General features: G+C 34.9%; 1 protein-coding gene across 3 annotated transcripts in view; it reads left to right on the top strand.

The window, feature by feature from the left end:
* STAG2 (STAG2 cohesin complex component) overlaps window positions 1-16968 on the top strand; it is a 39525-nt gene extending 22557 nt beyond the window's left edge. Inside the window, exons 23-35 of one of the 3 annotated variants that reach the window (XM_010162124.1) lie at window positions 1462-1554; window positions 3963-4137; window positions 4567-4706; window positions 5601-5702; window positions 7893-8041; window positions 8595-8723; window positions 9081-9286; window positions 9604-9621; window positions 9715-9904; window positions 9990-10103; window positions 11453-11579; window positions 11927-12004; window positions 14838-16968. In XM_010162124.1, the coding sequence (XP_010160426.1) occupies window positions 1462-1554; window positions 3963-4137; window positions 4567-4706; window positions 5601-5702; window positions 7893-8041; window positions 8595-8723; window positions 9081-9286; window positions 9604-9621; window positions 9715-9904; window positions 9990-10103; window positions 11453-11579; window positions 11927-12004; window positions 14838-14861 (1545 nt within the window). In that variant the 3' untranslated portion in view covers window positions 14862-16968. The remainder of the gene's footprint in view (window positions 1-1461; window positions 1555-3962; window positions 4138-4566; window positions 4707-5600; window positions 5703-7892; window positions 8042-8594; window positions 8724-9080; window positions 9287-9603; window positions 9622-9714; window positions 9905-9989; window positions 10104-11452; window positions 11580-11926; window positions 12005-14837) is intronic. The other 2 variants (XM_010162125.1, XM_010162127.2) reach the window with 2 other exon arrangements.
* Window positions 16969-18620: the final 1652 nt, after the last annotated feature.

The following is an 18620-nucleotide window of genomic DNA, read 5'->3' as shown; positions in this document are numbered from 1 at the left end:
AGGAATGAAAAGAACTTACTTGAAAAATGGTCCTTTATTGAGACTGTTCTGCTCCTGTATAATAAAACTTAGTAACTTAAAGTTTTCATAGATTTAACTTCTGATCCGCAACTATTTTATTATATTTAACTGCTTGACTGCTGCCACCAAATATACCAGGTACATACAGAAGTTCCACTGATTTCTGTTCAATGCCAATGGAACATAACAGCAAAGGAGTTGAAGCACAGAACCAGAAGTGACAGAAACGTACTGTGCCTAAAGATTGCTGTTGTTTGGTTGCTTGGTTTGGTTGGTTTTTTTTTCTGTGACAAAATTAACTGCTAACTGTGTGCTGTTTGTGAACAGGTTGACTAAGTATGGGAATTAGCTTCATTATATAGGCTGCTAAAACAAAAGACTACATAAATAGTTCACTTTTTATTAAAATTTAAATGAATAATGCTGTTTAAAGGAAATAAAATGTTCCCATGTGTAATTCTCAACATCAGTATAGTAATCTGAATGGTAAATGTTGTGAGAAAAGGTTTTAGGTAGTGAAGGTGTTCCAAAATCTTATTATACTTGAACTCATAGTCGAGAAGCAGCTGTTGCTTTTGAGATTAAATGATGTGCTGCACCAGTGGGTTACCTGCTTTCTTGAAGGGAGAGACTTGTTTTGGTTTAAATTGCATGGATAGTTTTTAAGCTTCTCTCAGCGGTGTTTCTTCTTTGGACTGATGCTGGTTACACAGTCCGTCTTTTGTAATATGACTTCCCCAGTTCTTCATGGGCTAGAGTCTTCACATGATTAAGTAACTAGAAGTTAGAACACCAGCTATGCCGCACATGCTAATGCTCTTTGTACCAATTTGGTACTTTATTTGCTCAATAATTTTACTTTTCTGGAAATTATTGCAACAAAATCCTCCCCCCCCCCCCCCCCCCGATAGAAAAGGGGAAGAAAACCCCAGCTCTCATCTGACATTTTACTTTATCTCCAAGCAGTGAATGTAAAAAAAAACAACAAACCAAACAACAAAAAAACACATGTAGTCATGTCTGGTTTAGTTATAAACAGCTACCTAAAATCTGTCCTCTAGGTTGAAAATACAGATATTTTTAAGAGAAAATGCTTTATGCTCTGGGTTGTGGTGTTTTGAGTTTTTTTTGGGGGGGGGCAATGTTGGTAGGATTTTTTTAGATTTGGCTTTGGGGAGTTTTTTTGTTACTATTTTTTTAATAAATAACTTCCACTATTTTCATCCCAACTTCCATTTCCTTTTGCGGTACACAGGATGACAAAATTGAGGGAATTGCTACTTGCTAATTTTATTTATAACAGTGATTTTTAAATAGTGCAGTGGATTTGAATATTACAGCTACATACGAGGTCTGTAGTGGATAGCTCTGTGAAATTGCACACACTAAATGCAACTGTAAAATTGAAAAAGTACAACTGTTATATCCTTCTCTTTAAAGGAGGATCTTCTACGTCTAAAGAAGCAGATGAGAGTGTTCTGTCAAATCTGTCAACACTACCTGACCAACGTAAACACTGCTGTTAAGGAACAGGTTAGTGACTGTTGTTTGTCCTTGTCTTCTAATATTACACTTTTAAAGCAGTTGAAAAGTTCCTCTTGCTGGTATTTTCAGTGCTTATGTGGGAATGTGGTGTGTCTTGGATGTTTAGGCTGAATGCCCTTGGAGTCTGAATACACACTGTACTTGTATGCTTGCCCTCCTCTAGGTAGGATTTCAGAATCAATATAAACTTGATTTTTTCTAGTAATTTTAAGCAGCATAAACTCCCTAAAGAGGTAGTTTTTGTTTGTTTCCTTAAACAACAACTGTGCAGGTGCACTGTAGAAACCTTCTGGTTTGTAAGCTAGGTGGGGAGTTCCATTGCAAAGCTCTGGCTTACCGTGCAGTCATGACACCCACCTCCGGTGGAGCTGATTGTGGATGCAGAGACTCCGAGCTGGAAGAGCTAGGGACAGCTATGTAAAAGAGAGCTATTTAAAACAACTTTCCTCCTCTTACTGTAGACCTCTGGGGACATACAGGGGCAACTTCTCTTGTCTGTTCCCTTTCACTGTGATGCTGCACACAGAATATATTCCTCAGTTCTTCATAGTTCCAGGATTTTGGGGATCTCTGCATCAGAAGAAGAATGGATACTTAACATTAGTGTGTGTATGTGTGTGTGTGTGTGTGTGTGTTTATTCATGCACACATATGCACTGTAACCTAGGGGATGTTATTGTTGGGAAGAGGTATTTCTTTCTTGTGGGCACCCTTGTGTATGCTCACACACTGGTCAGTTGTTAACAGTATTGTTTAGAGATATTTGGAGACCATTCTAGCAAGTGCTTGGAAGCCTTAACAATGATGTACTGCTCAGAAAAGATGCGCACAGTTTTCATTTTATCAGTTGTATAGACAGTCCCTCCTATAGTTGCTCTTTGTGGGGGAGAGTTTTGGCTGGAACTAAGTTCTTGGGTATTTCAGACAGAACATAAAGGTAATTAGTCCATGCAAGTAGTGCCTGACGCTTCTGGCAGGATACAGAAGTCCTGGATTTTTTAAGAAAAATGCAGGCATTAAGATTTTGGGGGTTCTTTTTTATTTTTCTTCTTATTCAAAAATAATTGAGAAATACTTGCCTTGAGTTCTGAGGGTAACAGGGTCAAAAGAAAAGGTTAAACTGTAGAGGCTGAGTCTCTTCAAGTCTGTAGTCAAATAGTTCTCTAGCCAGGACACTCACAGGAGTTTCAGGTTCCAGTGAAGAGCCCAGGTTACTGATAGCAGGATTTAATTATAAGTAAATGCCTTTAACAACCTTTAGAATGCTAAAATGAAAAAAATGAAGTATCCATCTATGGGGGAAGGACAAAACTGTCTTCTGAGTATACTTTTTAATTAAACAAATAGAAAGCCAGGAGCCTTTTTGCTGCTAAAGTTAATAATAGCCTGGTTGAGCTTGAAGTTGAAAATCTGGTCCACTGAGTCGCACAACTGTAGCTTTTGAAACTCTTGCTATAACAAGAATATTCTTGGAACTGAATAGGCATGTTCTATGTATCTATGTTCTAGGCTATCTAGTGTCAAAATCACAAGGGTGTGAAAGTGAGAGTAAAAAACTACTGCAGGTCTGAATAGGTCTCTTTAAAAGGCTGCTTTATTCTCAGGCGAATGCTCTAGGAACTACAGCTGCCTGGATCACATAGGGTACAATAGAAATGGTTCTGCTTTCCTTCTCTAATCTTATGAAAGGGCACAAGGGACTTAGGAGGAGCATATGTATTTTTGTGACCAGGAAATTAGTAATGGAAGTACTTAAGAGATGAGAGTCAAAGAGATGAGGTGCAGCACTAAGCAGTGTGTTACGGTGGTCTGTTAGTTTGAAGAATGTCAGTCTACATTTGAACTTCTCTGGGAGGTGGAGTACAGATGTTTTAAATCTGGTGTCAGATACACATGTCAGCCAGCAAAATGAAGAGGTGGTTGCTTTTTTGGAAGCAATACGTACTTCAGGATTTACAGGATTCAAATGGCCTCAGCTGTTAGATGTTTTACAAATGTGATTGAAAGAGTTAAAAAAAAAAAAAAGGAAGTGGGGGGGGGGGGGGGGGGAGGATTACTATGGTTTGTGTTCACAAAGTTCTCTAGTGACCTAATGTAGTATCCATAAGGCAGAATTTGGGAGTTTCAGGCTTCGTATGTTTTAATCTAACAATGTTTTGATATTTAGTTGGCTTTATCTGTGCAATATTTTTGTTTGGAGACCCAGTCTTCATACAGCAATGTCCTAAGACACTATGCACATTTTGACTTCCCGTTGCCCTGTGTAGTTCTCTAGATCAGGGCTTAAGTGGCCTGCATGCACCATTGGCCTCTAAGTATTTTGTTAAGTGCAAGTACATTATTCTAAATAAAAGCCAGCTGCCAAGCAAGTATTTACTAAGGTTTCTTTTTAATAGGCTTTCACGATTCTGTGTGATGTGTTGATGATCTTCAGTCATCAGATTATGACAGGAGGACGTGATATGTTGGAGCCACTTGTTTACACTCCTGATTCTTCATTGCAATCTGAACTACTTAGTTTTATTTTGGATCATGTCTTCATTGATCAGGATGATGATAATAATAGTGCAGGTTTGTACAAAACTTATGCTTCCTTTCCGTTATTTGCCCTCTAACTAGTATATTTGTTTGCCTGTGCTTCTTTTGTGTGTGGTAGGTTTGGGTTTTTTGTTGGTTTTTGTTTGTTTGTTTTTTGTTCTTTTTTTTCTGACATTGAGAGGTGTGTATGGACACAGAGGTAGGTTTGTCTTTTAAATGTCAGCAGCCAATTAAAGCATTTCATTTTGGGACATGTAGGATAATTGTGGTACAAGTTTGGTTTAACAGGCACAAATAAATAATGTCTCTGTATCAGGAAAAGAGACTTGTTCAGTGGGCGATACCATCAGAATTGAGATTTGATTTTCTAAATCTTGACCATTAGCCCACATCACTTTTGTATAAATGCTTAAACATGAAGTATTTAAACTTGACAGTTTTCCTGTTCTGAACTCTTTGTAGATGGACAGCAGGATGATGAAGCTAGCAAAATTGAAGCATTGCACAAAAGAAGAAACCTACTTGCAGCTTTCTGTAAACTTATTGTATATACAGTGGTGGAAATGAATACAGCTGCAGACATTTTCAAGCAATATATGAAGGTAATTCTGAAGCCTAATAGTGATACTTCATAAAACTACTAGAATACAGTAGCTGTGGGGGTTTTAATTATTTATTTTTTTACCTTACAAAGATACCTTGATTCAAAATTTGAAGAATTCTAAACTTCAGAGTTGGTAGTTTGTAGGCCTTTAATAGTTATTTTTCCATAAGAAGGGAAAAAAAAGAGATTAGTTTCACAGTTCCAGTGTGTGGGTAGCAGGGAGGGAGGAAGGAAACCTGATAATTATTTTTGTTATTTTTAATAGATTTATTTTCTTACCCTGATCGGTGGTATATTTTTAATTCCGTTATTAGTTTAGCAGGCCTTTTGAGAACCTTCTCACAAAGGTTAACTCCGTGATGTCCAGCTTCATCCAAAAATGTCAGCTTAAACTTTGTAGAAGAGAAAAAAATGTTTTGTGAGTTTCACCTTCGCACTGCCTGTTTCTATTTTACTTAAATATAAAAAAGCCCTACTCAGCTCCAGGGATTCACAATGCACAATAATATGAGTTCTCATTTTGTGAACATGATAAAGCTTTGCTCCTTGGTGATTACTGTAAAAAAAATTAAAATTTGGACAACTTGCTTTTGTCTGTCTGAGTGACCTACATCTATTTTGAATCTAAATAATTGGGTCTTTATTGAACCTGAAATGCTTAAAGAACTGAACAGGCAGCTGTCTTCATTGGAAAAATTATAGCTATGAACCTGTCTATAAGTGCTTCCCTTTTAAAAGAAAAAACAGAAAACTCCCCACCAGAGTTACAGTAGTTACTAAAAAGATTAATTTTATACCCTGAAGGGGTGAACATGTGTCATTAACAAATGTGTCATGACCTTGAAGGTAAATGAAAATAGAAAATTAACCTTTTTTTAATTCTTTTTCCTAGTATTACAATGACTATGGTGATATTATTAAAGAAACGATGAGTAAAACAAGACAGATAGACAAAATCCAGTGTGCTAAAACACTTATTCTTAGCTTGCAGCAGGTAAGAATGATTTACAATATTTTTATGCATGATATTCCATACTGTAGATCACATCCCGGTGTTTAATAGGTATTATGAGGTATTAATGAAGAAATTCTTATAGGAGATAGGGATAAATAGGTCTAAAATGAAATATACTTTGTGCAACTATTTGAAAAACTGCTACGAGTCTTCCCATACTTACTAAATATTGCACTATGAAAAGTGTATGTGAGAGGCCGATAAAAACAAAATGAATGTAACTCTGATACCTTCTTAACTCTTAAAACAATAGTTTGTGTCACATATTTGGAAATGTGTTGTGGAACTGCTAGTGTACTTAATCATGAACAGATAAACAAGGGAAAACATTCCTGCCTGTGCAATGGGGTTTTGTGTTTGTTTTTCTTTTAATTTTGTTGTTGGATTGTTTTTATCTGGGTTTTTGGTGGGTTTGGTTTTTTTTTTTTTTTTTTTGAGGTTTTTGTTTGGTGGGTTTGCCTTTTTTTTAACTATTCTGAGAAGTAATGGGAAGTTTTAGTAATTCAGTATTTCTTAATGTTTGGTAGGGGCTTCACCCATCTTTGAAATTAAAACATGGTTTAATGCTCTCTTCAGTAAATGAGTTTGTGTGGAGACCTGATGAATTCAGTCGAGGTCAGAGTCGAATTCATCTGCTCACATGAACCATCTGCATGAATCTTATTTACAGGATCAGAACAATAAAGCCATATCTCTGCAAACCACTGTAATCCAACATAGATCTCTGCTACTGTGGAAAGGAAAAATGTACCCCAATTTTTCCTCTTTCCCCACATCTTTTTTTGAACTAGAGGTCATAGAGCTGTTTATTGGATATAGATTTGGATATTAATCTTGGTTGAGAACTAACCAGAAAAAGTCCTTAATGAAGCCCTTGAGCTGATGTTTCTGCATGGATATTGGCAATACAAGCAAGGGAGGATGAGGCCTTTCCTTTTGATAGCAGCATGATTTTAAGTAGCTGATGGAACTGCAGCATAAAATGGACAACTAAATATTCCTACAGTTTTTGCTGACTTTTCATCAGAGTTCACAGATTTTTGTGATACTGAGTAAATGCTATCCTTATTAAGTCTTTTCTGTGTCATGAATAACCAGCCCCTTATATTTTAAAGGACAGACAGAGGAAGTGAATGTAGAAAGTACTATTACACATGTAATAGGGAGGCAGTTACACAATCCTAGTAAGAATTGTAACGTAAGGGGCCCCAAGTATTGCAGAACAAACAAACCAAAAAACCCCATGTAAGGTTAAAACATGTAACTAGCATCTTTTATTTTCCAGGAAAACTTCTTAAAAATAAACTAACCAGAGAAAAAATACTAGATGTGATAGTGGATAAAGGGAATAACTAAGTTGCAGTGAGCTACACCAACATAAAACAAAAGTATACAACTACAGGCCAAAATGTATCTATCAGTGAAAAGTTAATGTTTGTAGCCCTAGTAAATCTGGTTTTGGTTTACTCTGTGTTATATGGAAGGTGAAAGGTGAGTGTATTAGACAAAATTAGAAAATAGAAAAATTGACTGTTGAAGACAATTATGGTCGAATTAAGTGGGATGAGAAAAGGATTGATCAAAGAAAAAAAAAATATGTAAATTTCGGAGTGTTCAACTTTGCCAACTATTGATGAATAGTTAAAAGTCTGGTCTTTGGTGGCAGAGTTTCTGGTGTCTTTGGCAACTTGCCCGAAGATGTGTTTCCATTTTAGAATTTCATTATACTTGTATTTTGAAAAGATAAAATAATAATAATTTAAAAAAAAAATAAATTAGAAAGTAGTTTGTGAAACCTTAATAGTAAATACCAGGTGAGAATTTACCCCATTTATTTCTTCTCTGTTAGTGTATGTATCAAGGAATCCTATTAAAGCTTAGTATTTTCAACTCCAGAACACATCGTTTAGGGAAGATTTCTGTCATCCAGCATATTTACAGTTTGGATGCTACTTGGAGAGTGGATCAAGGATTAAATGACATGCAGACTCTTCAAGAGTAGCCTTGACTTGCCTTTCCTAAACTTCTGTGTTTGTCTTTTGGGGTTATCGAATTAAGGAAAAAAAAGCTGTCAAACCCTTTTTTACTGAAACTTAGCTCTGTGTCTATTGGTCTGAAGTTTGGCATAATCTTTTAATAAACAAAAATCTCTCTTTTCATTTTGTACAGCTTTTCAATGAAATGATTCAAGAAAATGGTTATAATTTTGACAGATCATCACCAACATTCAGTGGCATAAAGGAACTTGCTCGACGTTTTGCTTTAACGTTTGGACTGGATCAGTTGAAAACAAGAGAAGCTATTGCTATGTTACACAAGTAATTGTGTGCTTTGTATTACTTTTTGTTACCTTTTTGTAACACTTCTTGACTAATATTAAAATATCTTTTCAGTCTTTCAAAATCAGTTTGTTTAAACATATCAGCACTAGAGATGACATAGCCTATTTATAAGTTAGGAGATGACTGCAGTTTTGTCCCAGAATTAAGCCCAAATGTTAAATAACGTTGATGTTCTTCACCATCATTGTATAAGACTGGAAATGATAGCAGCATTGATGCTATCATGAAAAAGTATTTTTAATGTCTTATCTGTAACAGTAAGAACTGATCCACTTCATTGTCAGTGATGGTCATGTTGACCTCTTGCAGGAAACTCAAAATGCAAGGTAGAAACATCATGACAGAAAGCGTGCGTCCAGATTCAAATTAGGAGTAGTGTTCACATTTTTCACACTTTTTTTTAATATATAGCATCAAATCATTGCTCTCTTGATGTAGAGGAAAGGTGTTCAGTTTTGATAGCTCCCAGTGCTTAGAACTTTTTCTCTGGTTTATGCTTTGTTTGACTTAATTTTTAACTTTTTCTTAGGGATGGCATAGAATTTGCCTTTAAGGAGCCTAATCCACAAGGTGAGAGCCACCCACCTTTAAATTTGGCATTTCTTGATATTCTAAGTGAATTCTCCTCCAAACTTCTCAGACAAGACAAAAGAACAGTGTAAGTATTTTGTTAATATCCTTAATATTTGTAATTATAACCATAAAAGACTTGCATCTGAATAAACACATTTTTAGGTGTATTGCATTCACCTAAAGTGGAATCTTTGGCACATCAAGATAGTTTTACACTAATGCAGTCAAGCATCATCACAAAGAGTAAATTGTATTTATCCTTGTTATTCTTGTTTTATGGTGCATGAACAGAAATCATATTCTGGATTTGCAGTTGTCAGACCTTTTTGTTAACTAGATGAGGAGCACTGGGTGTTAATTTCAGTGGTTGCTTATCTCGACATGTTAACATTTTTTTTACAGATATTTTTTGCATCTTTATAATTATTTTTTCCATTTAAAGGTATGTTTACTTGGAGAAGTTTATGACCTTTCAGATGTCTCTACGAAGGGAAGATGTGTGGCTTCCTCTCATGTCCTACAGAAACTCTTTATTAGCTGGTGGGGATGATGATACTATGTCAGTGATTAGTGGAATTAGTAGTCGAGGATCTACAATAAGAAATAAGAAGACAAAGCCAGCAACAGGGAAACGGAAAGTACCTGAAGGTAGAACTTTTCTCATCTTAAAATTTACTAGAGTAGATATTAATGTAAATTACACATGTCAATCCCTTTTTGTTAGCTTGAGTTAATTTGTCTACTTTAGTGTACTTTTTTAAAACAGGATAACTTCTCTGCATGTATATGTCTTAGTGGGAAAACTATTTATTTGAGGAGTCTGAATAATATAACACTGATTCACAAAAGGAAGTAAAGGCTCTACACAATGTTAAGTCACAGAATATAAAAGTATTTTAAATACTCTAGGCAGTGGTTATAAATCCAGGCCTTTTGGGGCACACGTAAGACTTTGTGTCAAAAAGTAGAGAAATTGATTCTCAGTAAGCAGAAAGGACATGCATTTAAAATCATGTTGAAACATTAAATTTTAGACTAGTTTGAAAAAATGTACTGGTGTCCTGTGTTTCCTTCAGCTGAAGAAAGCAGCAGTAGTGACAGTATGTGGCTGAACAGAGAGCAGACAATGCACACACCAGTCATGATGCAGACACCTCAGCTTACTTCCACAGTAATGAGGGAGCCCAAGAGATTGCGACCTGAAGAAAATTATATGGGTGTCTATCCTATGCAGCCTGAACACCACCAAGCTCCACTCGATTACAAGTACGTAGATGAGTAGGTCTGCTTTGTGTTAGTGTTCATACACAAAACCAGTTCGTGTTTAAAATAGAATAATGGTCTTTTTAAGCACGCAAGTAACGTGGATGTTGGCTCAAAGGCAACAGGAAGAAGCCGCACGACAACAACAGGAGAGGGCAGCGATGAACTACGTCAAGCTGAGAACCAACTTACAACATGCGATGTGAGTGAGCGTGAAATGTTCCTTCAATGGTTTGGGGAGGGTTTATTAAATGCAGTGTTACTCGTGTATATTTTAAGAGGGATACATGTTCTAGTTCTTGAGTAGTGTTTTTCCTCATCTTAAAATTTTAAGTTGCCTTAGAAAAACAGTGATGCATTTAGCAGAATAGGTGTGTTTGATTTCATGCTTATTTTGAACCTAAGTTCCAGAAAAATTAAATAGTAGTGAGCTCTGTAATAAAAAGAACTGGTTGTTGAACCAAATGCTATCTGTGGCAGGTATATATAATCAATGCAACATGTGAAACATCATCTTTCTGTGTTCCAAACTGCAGAATCATTTTTAGAAATAGAATATTAAAAATTAATTTTATAATAGGCATTCGATTTGTGAAGCAGAAAGTTTCTGCTCACTTTAATTCTACTATTTCTGAGTTTAGAGTTAAGCTGCTTTTTTATTTTAAAGTATTGCTTTTAAAGGAAGTGCTGTCTTCAGCATTTCTGTGATTGATAATTTTGTCTGACCTAAACTTGACACCAGAGTTGAGTGGAATCCTGTAGTGCCAGTTTTTGTAGAACCCAAACACACAAAAACCTTGTAAAGTCCTCCACATTGTGAACGAAGATGAAGACAGTCTAATGTTTCTTAAATGCATGTTGTCCTTCAGAGTTCATACATTATTACTCTCGTGCCATTTACTTCATGGAGATTCATCACATGTACATTTTGGCATGCACGCTAATGAAATCATGTTCCAGAGCTAGTTTAGTTGAGGAGGGGTCAACTAGTTTTAGTTCTCTGCTTTAAGACTTTGTGGTTCTATAGAAGAAAAGTACAAGTTGTGAACTGAAACCGTAGACATATATCTTGAGGAGCTTTACATCTTTCCCCTACTTGTTTTTAACTCTTTAATACCATATTGAAAATGGATTTATGCATCCACTTTATCACAAACATATTCCTCCTTGCCTTGTCGTAAGGCAGGAACAATTTTTCTTTAGGTGGCAAAACTCAGGTTCTTTCTCACTTGAGCATAAATACTTGCATGAAAATCTCTGAATTAGATCTACCTGGCAATTCCCACAGCCTCTCAGAATACCCATTGAGAGATGCACCACAAAGTTCCATAAGTTATCTTTGTTAGTTGTTCTCTTTGTATCTTCTAGCTGATTAAATAGCAGTTTTCTTTAATAGTAGTTACACATTTATTTAATTACTGTATTTATTTTCCATCTAATTGAATTATAATTTGTTGTCAATTCCGTAGTGAACATTAAATATTTTTAAATATTCAGATAAAAATATAACTTGTTTTAATGCTAACAATATGCTTTTTCTTTTCAATTCAGTCGACGTGGCACAAGTCTAATGGAAGATGATGAAGAGCCAATTGTTGAAGATGTGATGATGTCATCAGAAGGGCGGATTGAAGATCTCAATGAAGGCATGGATTTTGACACCATGGACATAGACCTAGTAAGAAATTGATTTGTCTTCTTAGTGGATTTTGGATTTGTATTTCTACTTTTAAAGTAGGTTATTGAATCAAATTTTCCTTTTAGTGAAACAGAAGAAATGGTTCTTGTTGATATCTGCATTCCTAAACGGCTGTGCCACTGTCTGTATACAAAATGCCATCTGTTCAAACTGCCAGACCAAAATCAAGAACACTTCCTGTAATAATATTGTCAGAGATGAACATTTATCTCCAGTAATTTCTTACCCCTTGAGAGTTCAGCTTAATTTCTTACAGTTTGAAAAATGTTTTGGGGGTTTTTTTGGTGCAGTTACAGTTAACATGTTTATTTGCTTGCTTTCTAAAGCCGCCATCAAAGAACAGGAGAGAAAGAACGGAACTAAAACCAGATTTCTTTGACCCCGCTTCAATCATGGATGAATCGGTAGGTTAACTTACATAAGAGGAAAATAATGTAAAATCAGTGTTAAGGTTACAATACTCTCTTACTTCAAATTTTAAATGGAAAGAATGCAATCTTTAGGTTGTCTTCATTAGCATATTTTGGCAGACTGGTACAGTCAGTTAAATACTTTATGCTGTAATTCAGCTTCATAAATTCTAAGGTAGTCAATGTTCTTTGCAAGTTTGTAGGATTTTTGTTCTTAATATTTTATATATAGCTATGTAAAAATCAAAAGCCTTTAAATCTAAGAAGGAAACACGTTTGGTATGGAAAAGACCCTTGCAAAGGTTGGTAGCAAAGAGCTTTAAAAAAAAAAAATTGTGCATACACAATATTAAAGGCAAGTTTCCTGTTGTGATGAGCTTATTTTAGTGACTCTGATGTCAATACCAATTGTCAGCATTGTTTCGGTTTTTTTTTTCTTTTTTAAAATTGGAATATTTACTTTTGTGCATAAGTAAGATAATGGAGAAAATAGATAATAGAGCTAATACAGATACCTGTTTATAGAGATGAGAGGTATTTTTTCTTTCCATATAAAGTTTTAGGTCCAAAACATCCGAAGTCTGTAGTTTCTGCTTGCAGTTGCCCTTTTTTCCGACTTGATAAATCTGCAGTCTCTATTCTCTTTTAAAAATCTGCATGAGGGATTCCTCCTGTCTTGAACCACTTGTAATGTATGCAGCCATTTTTGACCTTGTGTAGCTGGTACAAAATTACACTGGATATAACAAACTGCAGCAAGCCAGCAGAGGACAGTACAACAAGGCTTCCTGGGAATCTTGGACAGCTTGGTGGAATTTGGAAGACGCTTATGCATTTTTTACAATATTGTTGCAGCGTGAACCTGTTCTTGTAATGGGAGAAAGAAGTCTTAAATACTGTTTCAAATGCAAATCCATATATTTTGTACCAGTAGGCCTTTGCTTTAGTAGTAATGAATCAGATTAGGTTGTGCATCTAGCTGTTGTGTGTTCTGTTCTTGAAGTAACACCAAGAAAGTATATCACCTGTTTTCTGACATTCTGTTTGAAAAGAGTTCTTCCCCTCCCCTTCTTGATTTTTAATTGATTTATCTGTGAAATACCAGTCATTTTTATTCTTGACAATGCTGAAAACTTGGTCTTCTATAGGTGCATTTAATTGATTTCAGAAACCTTTCAGCTCTTCATTTTCTAAAACTAATTAAGAATAGTTTTAATAGGTTTGCTGTTAGCTTGGTTTCTTTCCTATTACTTTATTTCTCATTCATCACCCTACATGAGCCCAGGATTTGCTAGGCACTCCGTAGCTACAGTGTGGGAGTATCACCACATGATGGCAGCCGGTTACAGTCTCATTGCTCTGGCAGCTTTGGGAGCCTGTTCCCACAGCCCGGCGGTGGCCTGCCTCAGCGTGCCAGCAGAACAAGCTCTCTGCTGTTCCCCTGCAAGCAGGGAGCAGTGGTGCACTGAAATGAGTTGGTATGGTCAAGGGGACACCATCTAGCAAACCTTTCTCCCAGGCAGGACACAGCCAAGGTGGTGATCCTGGAAGCAGGACTGCAGAAAAATAGCTGCTCTTTAGCATAAACCCCAACTAAAAGAATTTAATTGCCTAAATGGGGAAAGCTCTGCTAATAGTAAAGGAGACAACATGAATCCCTATTAAATCAGAGCTGAATTTATCAGTCAGTATTTTAAATGTAAAAAACCCCCACAATTTCATAAATGCAAAAAACCTTCTCTGAATAAAGTTAATTTGCTTTATTCGTATAATAAATATATTTCAGAGGTCCATTATTCTTGGAGTTGTTGCACTTGTTTTTAATAGACCTAGATATAATAAAGGTGTTGAGTTTATTCAGATGCACATGGTTTATGATCAGAATTTTAGTCTCGTCTTCTCATTTTTGATGTGTCCACTTATTGTTGGCACCAGAGGCAGTTGTGTCTTAGTGTGCTATATTGTATGATGCATCTAAAGTGAATTTAATACCAAGAACAGTAAAAACTGGTTTGTAAACAGATAAATGTGAACAGTAGTGTTAAGGTTCAGGAAAATTTAAGTCTCGCATGGCTCTTTCTGATTTTATAAAGTCCTATAAAAGCTAGGACAGTCACAAGATCCGGACCTTCTGGGGGTTGTTCTGGCATATCAGTGATGATTCCTACTTCCATTGGCATAGAAAACTGTATGGCTTGCTCCCACGTGGGAAGTGGAAACTGATTCTTTATTTCAGGAAAGCTTTTTCTTCACTTAATAACACAGTCTCCTGAAGGACAGTATTTTGATTTTACCTGATTATTGTTTGATTTTTTCACTGTCTTCCTGACAGAGTTGATATATTTAATAGGAAATATTAAGTTTGTGTCCTGGCTAGCTGCTGCAAGGTGTCCTGTTGTTTTTATGAACACAGACGCAGCAGCAGCCAGTGTATAGTTTTGTCCCAGGCTTAGTTGCTGGAAACTACACACTTGATTTCAAGTTAAGGCCTATAGAATGCCATTGTCAAAGCAGTCAGAGTTAGGCAACTAACTAAAAATTATTTTGCAATTATGACCTAAAATAATTAAAGCACAGTCTTTATCACATTCCTCCTGGAATAGTTAATTTCAAGTGTGGGAAAAATATTTTCTAATGAATGAGGTGCCCTTTTCGTATTATGACATAAATCAGAACTGTGGTGAATCTGGTTTGGAAGAAAAAATAAAAGTTATAATGCCTTAACATATCTTGAAGTGTCTTAATCTTAAATCATATACTAATTGCTTTGTTTTTGTTAAATGTGTAGTAGACTACAAATTGACACCATTTCTAACTTTTTTTTTAGGTTCTTGGGGTGTCAATGTTTTAATACCAGAGCAGCAAATAAATCAGTGGTGAAGTCATTTTCTAAGTGGAAGAGGAAGTTTTTCAATACAAAATTGTGGTAGATACAGTGAAATTCTGAACAGATTTTTCTCTAAGGAGAATGACATGCTTTCAAGATCAAGTGCATTGAAGGGGCAGTTTTGTTTGCCTGAAAAAAAAAGAAATGTAAAGGACAAGTAAACAATTTGAGGATAAGCTACACTTTTTGTTGGGAAAAATAAAAATCAATATTTTATTTATGTGCTATCAGTTTATTTCTGGATCATAAGAAGTATTCCCTCGGAGTTTTAATCTAACAGTGTGAGAGGTGTTTGGTACAGATTTGAGCCCCTCTCTATACATTTGCTGGCTATACTAAATAATCATGAGCTCTGCTGGAGTGCTGTTTACATCCATGAACTGAAATAATAGATGGATTGGTTTTCTTACAGTGATAGAACCAGAAGAGTGTCAGTATTTAAATTAAATGCAAACTTCAGCAACAGAAGGTTTGTATTAATTAATTGTGGAAAAAAATACATTAAGCAGAATTTTAACAGCTTTTTAATCTAAAACACACTTTTATTCCAAAAGTTTCATGCTAGCCTTCTTGGAAAGGTCCATAACTATGAAATACCAGAACATAACAGATCTCAGTCATGCTTGCCCATTACCAACCCTGAAAGTTTGCTTGTCCTTTAAGAAAAAATGTAATGTTGTGAAATTCCTTCCAGTAGTGCCACTGTATTTTGTCTCCAAATAAAAGAAGCTTATTGTAGTATGTTTGCAGAAAAATTCTAAACAAAAATTATACAGCTTATTAGAGTGTGGGAATAGGGATCTAAATTTTAAATAAAATTATATATATATATAAATTGGTGCTGATTTTATAATTGCGCAGTTTGTTTAGTTTTTTCTTACTTTTAAATTCCAACTTAAAATTATGAGGTTTCAGAAATATATTGAAAGTTTAACAATGTTTAAAAATAGAAGAGCATGAGAATTCATGCTTTAAAATGATTTTTAAATTTGTATTTTATATTGTTTTATCTATCTGTCTTTGCAAGCAGTCTTCAGGTTAAAGATACTTCTAACAGGTTACAGTACATTTCCTCTGTATGTAAATTAGATTGGATAATAGAAATTCATAAAGAACCCATAATATTCTTTGAAAGCTAAGCTTTAAACTTCATTTTGTGTCCATTCACAAATAAATTAAATTTGGTCTAAAACAGAAAGTGGATCTATGCCATTTTGACATCAACTCATTTTGCAAGGCTTAGGCAGCTAGACATCATTTTAAAGGAAATATTAACTTATATTACATATGTATATTTTTTGTCAGTTGTCTCTCAGTTGTTGAGGTATATTATTTTAATCATTCCATGCCTTAATATGCTTGCAATACAAGAATCTCCCCAAATGGGTGAATACAAAAAGGCTTCCTGTTTTTAGACTCAGAAATTAAACATTCGGCTGTGGTAGCCAAAAACCATAGATTATCTAAAGGATCATGATAAAATATAATTATTTTACTAAGCCATGGGGTAACAACAAACTCAACTAGATCTGCCTAACTCATTTTACATAAATAAATACTCTCATGTCTAAAAGTACTGCCTATATTGTTTTTCACACCACTGCATTTAATAGAACTGCTGAGAGGACTGTATATATGATTTTAAACTTAAGTTGATTTTTCTTACTCTTGAAGGAGTGTTTCTTTGTGAAAGCAGTTCTTACAGCTTTGTTTTCAACCAGCTAAAAATGTTTTATATATTTACCTTAACCTGTTGTCCTCCACATTCTATTGTCCTAATTGTACTGTTTTCTGATTTGTATTTATGTCTTGAGACAGTAACTTTTTGAATAAAAATAAACCTACAGTATGTTGTATGTTTGATCTTTTTAAAATGGGGGTTAGGGGAGGACAGTGAAGAATGGGGTATGAGTAATGCAAATGTTATGTTTATAGAAATCAAAATCTTTTTCCATGTCTTTTAAGTGTTTGTCTCAGAGTTGGGATAATGTATGGAAAACTGCACTGTTTTATATTTGTAATAAATTGTACAAGTTTTTAAAATGTGAATAAAGCACTAATTGGGTAATAATTTAAAGTAGAAAAGTTAATGCAATCATGATTGTTTTAAATATGCTTTAATTTGAGATAAACTTGTTAAAAGAATCAGTGTAAATACAGAGTGAGCTTTTCAAGAGGTTAGTACCTGCAAATAAAATTTTTAAAATTTGTATAGAACTTTTACATGCCAAGAAATCAATGGTTAATTATTTTTGTGTTACTTTGTTTAAAGGTGTATCAATAGCCTTTCTGTTGGTTTCTTTTCCCTGTTAGCTTTTATCTGACATTATTCAGAATGCTGTTGCTTCAGACATTGGAGATACTGTGTATATAGTCCAGTTGAAATACCACTAAGAGTGTATACTACTTTCTGTTTCTTACATTTACTGTCCTTAGAATGAGAAACATTCTGAGCTTAATTAGCAAGAAGGCAAGGAAATGAGGGGAAAAACCCTAAGCATCTCTTCTTCCCTCAACTGCTGAGCAGCTCTGGCTGGGCCTTGAAAGCACCTTTCTGTTACAAGGCTTTTGAAAGGAGTCGTTACAATTTTAGAGATAATACTTCTAAAATCCTTGCTAATGTAACTTTGGGGGTTTTAAAAATTAATATTGGAAATGTTCAGTCCTGTCTCTAAATCCTGCTGTGAGTTCAGTAGTATCTTGTGGAAAATGGTTTTAGTAGGTTCTAAGTTTACAACACAAGAAAAATGCGTTCCCTATACCATTTAGAGTCTGTTCTAGTTATAGTGTTTTGGCACAGAAACCTGTAAATGAAAGAAATTTGAGTTTTGAAGAGCTATGTGACAAAAATGTAGAAAACAATAACCAATTCATAGAAAGCAAAGCCTGTCCTCTAGTTTATCAAAGAGGCCACAGAGATGATATTGACCCAGAGTGAAATTCAAAGGAATAGTCTTCACATATTCTGTAAAAAAGTATTTCTTGATATGAAGCAACCAAAGACAATATGTAAGAAGTTAGTGATTGCTGTTTTTTGTTTGTTTTTTCCTTTTGGATGGTGTGGTGCTGATTCTTGTAGCTTGTTAGAGCCAGTAAATCTCCATCTTCTCTAACCGCAGTATAACTAAATAATTGCCTCTTCAAAATTTACTCCTCTCCGTTTTCCTGATAGTTCACACATACCCTCATCCTAGTCTGGGATTTCAGGATAACAATACTATTAACTTCAGCTTCCTGCCTGTAAAAAGTCTACTGAGTTTTTTAAGATGCTTTGACTGACAGTAGTGTTTTGCTGCTTTTTAACCTGAAGCTACTTTTTTTTTTTTTTAATAGCCCGATGGATGTCGTGGGCTTGTTAATACTTTGAAACATTTGTCGAAATTGTGAATTTGTGCTTCAGAGTTTTTTTGATAGAACACAAATTGATTCTATAAAAACACACTAAATCCTATGTAACTAATTTAATTTCATTTTCTTTAATCAGTTTATGATACTGAAATGCATTTTGTGCCATTCCCTCATTGCTCATAATCCTAAGCAATCTCTAGTACTGAGATTGTTTAATTTTTGATATAATCCCTTTTGAATATCAATAAATACTTTTGATGGAGATGGGTGATGACACATACTTGGAAAACAAGGTAAGGTAGGACAATACTATTCTATAATAATAATTCTATTAAAAAAGTAACCAGTGTCAATTGTACTTGTCATTCTCAGCTG

The sequence above is a fragment of the Antrostomus carolinensis genome, unplaced genomic scaffold (assembly GCF_000700745.2).
Source record: "Antrostomus carolinensis isolate BGI_N321 unplaced genomic scaffold, ASM70074v2 scaffold5572, whole genome shotgun sequence".
Classification (NCBI taxonomy): Eukaryota; Metazoa; Chordata; class Aves; order Caprimulgiformes; family Caprimulgidae; genus Antrostomus; species Antrostomus carolinensis.
This window is presented reverse-complemented; position numbering and strand designations above follow the sequence as displayed.